The 9,694-nt window shown below is 43.3% G+C and overlaps 1 protein-coding gene across 1 annotated transcript; it reads left to right on the top strand.

Annotated features, from left to right (window-relative positions):
- Positions 1 to 5,572: 5,572 nt before the first annotated feature.
- LOC113564843 lies at positions 5,573 to 6,376 on the top strand. The gene is made up of 2 exons (XM_026983730.1): positions 5,573 to 5,890; positions 5,942 to 6,376. The coding sequence occupies exons 1-2, from the start codon at positions 5,623 to 5,625 to the stop codon at positions 6,169 to 6,171; spliced, it is 498 nt and encodes a 165-aa protein (XP_026839531.1). The 5' UTR covers positions 5,573 to 5,622; the 3' UTR covers positions 6,172 to 6,376.
- Positions 6,377 to 9,694: the final 3,318 nt, after the last annotated feature.

Raw genomic sequence — 9,694 nt, 5'->3', positions numbered from 1 at the left:
CCATCTCCATCTCCATCCACATGCACATCCACTTTTCACCATCCATTTTCATTCAGCAAGGAGGCAGTGTGGATTTCTCCCCGGTCGCTTTGTCGCTCCTCTGAAAGGATACCTGCACTCGTTTGGAGCACAGAGAACTCAAGTGCGAAGTTGTTCGCCATTCAGGATAATCCATATTTGGGTTATGGGCAAATTTAATTGATTAAGATAAGGTTCAAATGAGTTTCAAGGTAAGCAATCTAAATTCTTGGTAGCTGATACAAAAAATTGAAACTTTTCTCTACCAGCACTTGGATCACATTAAAATTTATAAAAGTATATGAACAAGTACCCACCTACCTCCTGGAAAATGCACTTCATGAATGGCATTAGACTGCTAACTTGATGTTACGTACTCTTGAACATAAAGCAAACAATTCGGAATAATCAAATGGAAAACAGGCAAAGACGGCATAATAAAGTCAGCGAATTACGGGGCTAAGACAACAATCAAACACAATCAGCGAAAGTCTACAAAAAAATTGAATTTTGATTTGCATCTTGCCCCTCGCTAATAATGAAAATCAATTGGGGCGCATACCATTTTCAGCGGAAGTCCGCAACAAACACATAGCTTATAAAAATGCGTAATTTTGCATGAAATAGGATACATTTTGCCTATGCGCAGCAGGCATGAAATTATATGAAATATAAATAAGAAAAAGTTGTTATGAATATGAAATGAGAGAAGTTTTTGGATAGATGCCGAGGCCGCCCCGTCGCAATTTCAACAATCAAAATAAATATTTAAACATAATCGTACCCACAATTAGCTGGAGACTAACCCTTCTTCGCTTTTTGCCAGGTTTGTGGTAAAAATAAATTAGACTCCGTCTTCTCCGCCCCCTCTGGCCAACCAGCTGCAATTGGCCTTCATTTGCGAATGAGCAAATAAGTGAGTTAACTGTAATTTCGGGCTAGTAATCATTAATAATTTATGGCCAATAGGCCTCAGTCGAGTCCCTCTCTCTCTCCCTCTCTCCCTCTCGCTCTCTCTCTGTTACCAACGCACATAAGCCAGGTCCAAGTGGGCGGGCTTGATGGCCGGAAGGGGCGTGGCGAAAGCCAGGGGTCAGGGGTCAAGAGTTAAGTTGAACCGAGTGGCACTTTGGCCCGACTGCCGCTGCCAGGCACTTGACGTTTGGTAAAGCAAATTTTAAATAGCACAAATACTTGGTCTCCTTTTTGTTGTAGTTGCTGTTCTTGTTGCTTTACTTGTTTTTGTTGTTTAGTTGTTGTCGTGCCAGTTTTTGTTTGACTGGCAACAATTGACTGGGGCCCAACGTCTCTTAACCCATTGAAGCCACCGACTGCAGGTACAAATGAAATGTAAATAATTTAAGAGGAATAAGAGGAATAAGTTTAACGGCCAGCACCTGAGTCTTGTTGATCTTTCAATTTGCTGAAGAAATAGCGAGAAATCGCAGCAATCAGAGCAATGAATACACGGAATGGGAGTCAGGAACCAAATGATTTTAGCCAGCATTGAGTCATTTAAGAGGAGATATAAGATAAATGTAATTAAATGAATAGAGCCCATTTCATTTGGGTTTTCTTTGAAAATGCAGTAAGTTTTTTGAAGATTCCTTCGTTTTACAACACAAGAAAATGAATGAATGGCGACCAAGTTGAGGCAGACAAACACCGAGTGTGTTTTGGAATCAGTAATGTAATGAGCTGGTTTGTTGAAATATGATTAAATTAGAAGCCAAGTTAATGATGGCGACTTCCGTTTAGCAGCTTTCATTGTCTCTCATTCAGGCTTTTTCGTGGAAATTCCCGTATTTCTGCTTTTGCCTGGCATTACTCACGTTCACGTTCATTGCAGGCGTACGTGCTAATGCCGGCATATTGATAGAAATCCTGTAAATATCCTGTCAACACGCCGCATCAGGCAATGAGGAGAGGGCACAACACGGCAGCCATTTGGCAGGACGAAAAGGACTCGAGTGGAGTGGAATGGAGTGGGAGTGGCCATGGAGGCCACGGCAGTCACACGCTAATAGCGACAGCTGCACGTCGTCGGCGATAACAGGATACAACATTAAAGCACCGTCAGATTTATTTTTAAAGAGGCCCCACTTCGCTCTGGCCGCCCATCTGGCAGCTTAAGACATCAAATTATGACAGGTTGTGGCTGTTTTCGAGGCACTCTGCGTACCACGATTCCAGAATGGATTCAGCCAGCTTCGCGGCTTGGCTGGCATGGCTACCCCGAGATGCTTAGACACAATGAAACGATGGAGTGGCTACAAGGGTTGGACATTTTGCGTACAATATAATCTCTGACAGCCATTAAAAATAAAATAATATATATTTTTACTTCCACTTTAGGAGGTCAAAGTGAACTAGGGAAGCGATAGATAACATTGGAGGTAGCATTAAGTTACTTGCTTTTGGCACTGTGCTAGTTTGTAAGCGAATCAGAAAATTTTATTTATTGTCTGCAAATTTTTCTATTTACTTTTGCGCTTCTAAAGATTGCAGTTAGCAAGTTTTCATTGTGCAAAACTAAAGTTGCTGATAACGTTCAAGTACACTCCACAACTGCAGCAATATAAATTGAAGTCTGGCTTATCAGAGAGGGGAAATGAAGTAGTCTAGTGATTACAAAAATAATATTCCCCGCTCCTCTCGCCCGCGTTCGGTCTTAATACTGCAAGTTTCCCTTTCTTTTAAGCTGATCCCCAGTCTTATCAGCACACTCCAGTAAGCAGCTGCTTCAACCTGCCCAACCGCCCCATCGCAGTTCGTCCAGTGGCGCAACTTTAGCTGCACATTTTTGTATTCCTCTTCCTGGAATTTCACTTTATTATAAAATATTGAAGATGTACACAATACAAAAAAAGGAAAGCAAGGAAAGAATGAAAATCGCAGGTAGAGGCAACTGAAAAAGGAAGTCTCCCCCCGCAAGACAGACGAGACTGAGGGGGGAGACTCCCGGTGCCGCCACTTCCGGCCGCGCCTTTGAGTAATGACAGCAGCTGCTCTAATCGAAAACGTGTTTAAGTAGCTACCTGAAGCATTTAATAATGCGAAATAAAAGCGGGCAGGACCGAAGGCACCGGAAAATGCCAAAAGTCGTAGGCGTGGCCATAATTGCGCGGCACGGCGTATCGCCATTTTGAAGTTAGTTACGAAAGACAATGGCCGCTGCGAGCGGAAACGGAAGCGGCGGCTTCATTTTGCTGTTTTGTTGTCTGTCATTCGCCGTCAGCCCCTTTAAGTTCTGTACGTGCGGTTGCTTTGCGGTTTGGCTTGTAGTTGTAAGCGCTCGTTCTCTGTGTTGGTGAGTCCTGCGAGTCCGTGTATGCCTGTGTTTGTGTGTGTGATAAACATAATAAACATTCTTATCCCGACCGGAGAGGCATACACGGGCTTAGTGTCTAACAAATGTGCGCCGTGTGACAACGGCAGCGACAAGAGTCGCAGGGCAAGGTGCCGCCTGCGGTCTTCACATAGGCATGCGTGTATACACTGAGAAAAACTTGTATTCATATACAAAATCTTAATGGGCTATTAATGCCATTGATTGAGTCAAAATTACAATTAAACTTCCACCAATTTGGGATCCTAATCTTTCTAACTTTGTATATTTATAATTATAAGCGATAATACGCAATAAGTTTAATATTTAATATGCAAAAAAGGTTTTGGAGCTATTTTAGCTTGCAAAACTGTATTATAATAAAGTGCATCAGTGTTGACATTATTTCTCACAGTGCTCTGCCTGCTCGTCCCTACCGAAACGCATGTGTGTGTGTGGGTAAGCGGAATGAACGGTAATCCGTCGTGTTTTGAATAACAAAATTTCCCGTACGAGATTGTTGCACACTGGAATTCGCCCGGACCGCTAACAAACCGCAAGCAATGTCAAGTGGCACGAGGTGGAAACAAAAGACACAAGCGGCAACTACGACAAAAAATGCCATGCCCCGGGCCACGCCCAAACCAAAACCGCACTCACACACATGCAAGTTCCCTTTTTGTGTGCTCAAAAAAAAGAAAAAGCAGAAAAAAGAACACTCAAAGGATAAGGTATATCCTGGCCAAGTCGCGCACGCACATTTCGCACAAATTCCCGTCGAGTTTGTCAATAAAAGTAAAGCACCCAGCCGCCTTTAGGCCCACATCCCATTGCGTGGCAATCGGCACCTGGTCTCAAAAACACACAAACTGGCGAAAGGGCCGCCCAATAATTGATCATAACATAACGCCCAGCCTATCAAATGTGAATCATTCATTCATACTTGGGAGTGCTTTGGAAAAGTTGACTTTGCAGTTTAAACTGTGTTTGTTCTTCATCAGTTTACATCTTTGATGTGTTTTTCCTTCCAAAAGGGGTTACCTTTTGTCAATATTTATGAAGCATTGGTAAGATTAAGTGTAAGATAGCTCAAATTATAATTGAATACATTGTTTATGTCAGAAGCCAAAGTAATGCAAGTAGTGTTTCTGAAATACCTATCCTATAGGGTATCTATATCTTCGACCTCCTTATCGAAGCAGCTGCTTAAACTATGCTCCTCGCTTTTCAATTTCACACTCGAATCCCTTTCTTCTGGCAAGCTTTCCCTTTCTGTTTTTGCGACTGCCGCTTTTCGCCTGCGCCGCCTGCTGTATTAATGGCATTTATTATTTTCTCGTTACACGTTGACTTTTGTGCGGCAATTTCTCAAAGCGGACGCCTCCTTTGGCTCAGAAGCGCAACAAACGATAACAGCTGACAAGGATAAAGTGCAAACGCTGTCATCGGGAGTGGGCCAATAGCAAAATACAAGTAGTTGGCCACCTGGACAGCCAGGACATCGTGTAACCATCTGTGAGGACCTGCTCGTCTGGCTGCTCGACTTCGGATTTGCCCTGTGCAGGCGGTTTTTCTTCATTTGGAGTAAAAATCTGCGGGGCTAGCGATAAAACACTTGGCACCGCGCCTTGTTTGGCCTTTAAATTTAAATTTATAACATCCGACAAGTCGCGCCGCATCGCTGGGGAAATGGGTCGCGCTTAGTTAATTGGACTGGCTGATGAATTGTTGAGCCGTTGGCAAATTAACCCTCATCAGGCTCGGAGGGGTCGCCTCGACACCTCCCTTATCCTTCTTATCCCTTATCCTGCGGATCCTGCCTCCTGCTGACGCTGCACACATGAGTACGCACGTACATGGGACAGGTGACGGGCAGATAAATTGCGGCTGATATATTTTCACACAAATGAAAAATAGATAGAAAATGCACGAATATACAAGTACTGTTTAACTTCCTGGGTAAATTTACTTCTTGGGTCGAATGGAAATGCTTGGCAGTTACAATTTTATCTCGAATTTCCTCGAATTCAATTACAGCATAGGGACTACTATCGCTTCAAATAGAATGATAAATTTATTGGGGCATCACTTCAAAAATACTTTCACCATGTATGAAATAATTGTACACTAAAGGCAAGCAATAAGTAATCATCATTTTTACAAAACCTGGCTGCAATAAGAATTGAATATGAATAAAGCTTAATTCAAATAACAGCACTACACAGAGCAATCTTTCAAAAACACACATTCCACAGACTAGATTTTGGATATAAGACATGCTCACCGGAAAATGTTTGGTAGCGTGGCTAATTGTTTATTTATGCTATATAGGACCAGGCGGCGCCTCGAAGATCGAAAATGAGGTACGGGCAGTAGGACCACAGTGCTCAAGCTGCCTGAAAATTCAGCACAAGTGTACCGTCTCCCAATCTGGGCTATTTTGTCAAACTAAGTCGGATAAGGATAAGATACTATTTTCAACCAAGACCGGGAACAAATTATACAATCTACCCGAGTGTGTTCCACCAAAATATAACGTCACGGGTAAGTATGTGACAAAACTCCATACTCCATCGCAACTAATGTGTCCTAAAGGTCCGATTCTGGACTGGTGCTGTCTGTGGTCGCCGAAGGTGGGCTGCCAGCAATTGGCCGGTACCCACTACCAAAACCAATCGGGCTGGAAGGAGAACTGCGATATTTGCCTGCACTCCTGCGTCTGCGATGAGAATCGGAGCGGGGTGGTCAAGTGCTCACCCATGGCCGGCTGGCTGGCTGCTCTGGGCATTCTGGTGCTGCTGTCGAGATCTTATCTTCGGTCTTGAGATGCGCTGCTTTGCATATCAGTGGAAATTCAATAAAGTTGCCTGCATGGGGGAATTTCGAGTGCCCGGGCACATACCAAAAATACAAAGTGGCCATTGCACTAAGCCAAGAAGAATACAAATCAAGTCAACAATGGGTCTGCCACTGGTGCGACACGGTGCACATTACTCTGGCCAAAAAGGGAACCTGGGAATGGCATATTGTTTCTGTTGATTTTCCTCAGAAAGTGCCAGTGTTGAGCGAAATTCAGAAGTCGGAAGGTGGTGCACTGACAAATAATTTCAGTTATAAAAGAACTTCAAGAACACATTGTTGATTAACAGCAGTCCACGAATTAATTCAATACAAGTGAAATGCAACCAAAATGTAGTGATCAACTCCATATTGCTTCTGTTACTTCGCGGCAAAGTAGATGCTTCATTCCGTAGGGTGTGAATACATGTACGAGTACACAGGAATGAAGATGAACCAAAATTGGAGCAAGCGCTCCCTTTTCGAGTCAAAGTCCCAGAATGGACCCCGGCCTTTGTCTGCCAGTTCATTGGCCCATTTCCAACTCGTATGCTGCCCAGCTGCAGCGCCCAAAATGCAAATGAGCAACTCTGGATCTGGTTCAGACTCTGATTCTGGATCTGGACACTGGATGCTGGGATGCTGGGATGCTGGGAGGCTGGATGCTGGCTATTGGCCAAAGGGGAATGGGGCCGAAAGCGAGTGGCCGAACGAAAAACATTAAACTGAGTGTGGCCAACTTTAAACGAACCGAGTGCCGACAGCACAGCCCGACCCACTGCGTTTGTTATATTTTATTTACTAAGTGCAAATGTTGTTTGCAGTCATTGAAATTGAAACAAATATATATATACGCACGCACACCAGCACATAAAACCGAAAAATAAGAGCCCAAAACGAAGCAAACACACACAAAGACAACGGAAAAGCCTAAGCCATTTGTAGCCCTTTTGTGAGCAGCAACAAACACGCAAACTTAGCTGCCTCATCATGCCGCCATTAATGTGCATGTGTGTGAGTGTGGGCACCTCGCTGTCCGTGAAAGTGTGTGTGTGTGTGTGTGTGTGTGTGTGTGTGTGTTTGTGTAAAAGTTATAGTAAAAGCGAGACGCACGTATTTTAATATGTGCCCCAAAGCAGAAGAAAAATCGCACGTACGTGACTTCATTTGCTCAGCTCTGTCCCATTGCCTCTGGCCCAACTGGCATGTCCTTTTCCCACTTTGCCTCCATTTTTGGCCAGAGTTGCCATCGATCGTTGGTCCTGCGAGCCGGATTGCCAGGCCGCTGGATGTCCGCGGATTACTTGCCACTAATTTGCAATTACAATGGGTTTTAAGAGCTCCGACTACCGATTGAATGCAATCCTTTCATGGGAGGCTTTAATACCCACTCAACGCATATTATTTAGAGTTATTTATGTTGGCTTAATAAAATAACAAAACAATTTATTCGGTAACTACTTATTGAGCTTAATAATAATGAAAACTGATAATGCAGTAAAAACCAATTTGTGTGTTCAAATCATTAATTTATATAAAACGAACATCTAAGAGCCATTAATAACATGAAGATAAAACTAAATGCATTTAAATGAACTATCGATATTTATGTAAAAATAATAACACACTTAATGTGCAATATTTAACGTGACTAGCTAAATTTGAATTTTGAATCGCCCTAATTAAATTGATGGCATCTAAAATAAAGCCCAGCCCTTTTATAGCCTTTAATGCTACGAATTAGGACTGGCATGAACTTGGGGTCCCACCCAATTGACTTGTTTCCCCATCTCGCACAGGAATATGATTTCGTCGTGTCCTGTCTGCTTCTATTCTGATCCTTTGGCCCCCTGCCAACTCGGCCTGTTAACCTTTTCCAGTGCTATCCCTGTTGGGCAAGGACGAATCGATAGCGTCTGGCTGGCGGATCAGCCGTCTGTGAGCGCTCGTGCGTGCGACATATGTTTTAATTAATAAATGCCATTGTCAAATCACCTGACATTAGGCCAGGACGTCGAGGTCCTGAAAAATGCGCCTCATACGTTATCGCCGCTGGTCCTTCCGAGTACAGGACTTAGGATAGGCGCAATGCCACCGGACCGTACAAAATTAGCGTCATTATGCCAGAAACAGTTGCACGGCTTCCAGCTATCCGTGCCTCCATATATCCCTATGCATAGATATATATTTGTCTAATAACAACAACAATCATGCCTAATGCTGATGATGATGGGCACGCACTGAAAGCAGATCAAACGTAGAGCACGATAAACCAAATTGGGGGAATACACCCATACATATCCATATGTGCTTTAGACGTGTGCGTGTGTGTGTGTGTCGCACGTAGCGGATAAATGGCCGCTGCCTGGCGGGCAAACAGCCGAAAAGTAGGCAACATTGCGACTTTCCCAACTGCATAGCCTTCTTTTATCCCCATACCTTATAGCCATCGCCATAGCCATTCCCCAACATCGCCGAATGTATCTCTTTATTTGCACAGTATTTACATGATGTGCTTGCGGATTTTATTTATTTATTTTTGCGGCTCGCCTCCTTTCGGTTCTTCGGTCTTTGTTGGACCCAAAGTCGCTTGAACTGGCCGCTGAGCTCATTAGGGCCATATAAATCAAGCGATGTATTTATTTTTATTTATGAACCGCAGCTGCGACGCCTAGCACACACACACATGCACATACAAAAGGAAAAAGGGGCGGGGCAATGGCCAATTTAGTGGCCACAAGCAAATTGCTTTAGATTTGTATGCCCTACAAAGTGGACTCACTAATTGGAAACTATTATGAAAGATACACTGGAACCTTGCGAACCATGTATTTGAGGGATTTAAATAGGAAGGGTATTGGACAGTCGGCTTAGGCCAGCAGTCTTTCAGCTCTTGTTTCTTATTCACGGTATTATTACAGGCCGCACCGAATAATGAGTGTCCTTAGCTTGGGGCCATAAAATATAAGTATGCATGTAGATATAACCCCGGCCCTCGCGTACATAAACGCCTTTATATGTTTGGCCGAAAATCGATTATTTAAAATAATAAACGTGAAAAAATGCTGGAATTGTTCGCACATGAAGCAATCAGGCCCGCGAAACCGAAAACCCACAAACAAACCCATAACAAAAACAGGCGATTTCGGGGTGTTTGGATATTGAAATAGGGGCAAGATTGAGGAGTGTGGGTCCACATAGATCCGAACGGGCGAAACAGTTGATTGAATATTTGCGCATCGTAATCATTGAAATGTATGGCATTCCAATTGACGTGAAAGGTACAACAACAGCCATAAAATGAAATAAAAACAAAGAAATGCTGGGCACGGAGAACAAAGCCACGTGTTTTAAATATGATTTGGTGGATTTATTTCCCTACTTTGCATTTGCGGCTCATTAATTTTATTTGCTCGCCTCTGAGTATAAATACGGATAATCAAAATACGGCTTATGATTGAATCGCAGTGGCTCAAATGGCCATCAATCATGTGCGTCATATAATCAATC

Source organism: Drosophila erecta, unplaced genomic scaffold (assembly GCF_003286155.1).
Source record: "Drosophila erecta strain 14021-0224.00,06,07 unplaced genomic scaffold, DereRS2 tig00000000-arrow-pilon, whole genome shotgun sequence".
Taxonomy (NCBI): domain Eukaryota; kingdom Metazoa; phylum Arthropoda; class Insecta; order Diptera; family Drosophilidae; genus Drosophila; species Drosophila erecta.
Note: the sequence above shows the minus strand (reverse complement) of the source record. Positions and strands in the feature narration are given on the sequence as shown.

Bases quoted from the DNA above. Each gene is read 5' to 3' on its own strand.
- LOC113564843 (XM_026983730.1), top strand. From the start codon at position 5,623: ATGCTCACCGGAAAATGTTTGGTAGCGTGGCTAATTGTTTATTTATGC. The intron at 5,891-5,941 runs GTAAGTATGTGA...TGTGTCCTAAAG, and splicing joins ACCAAAATATAACGTCACGG to GTCCGATTCTGGACTGGTGC.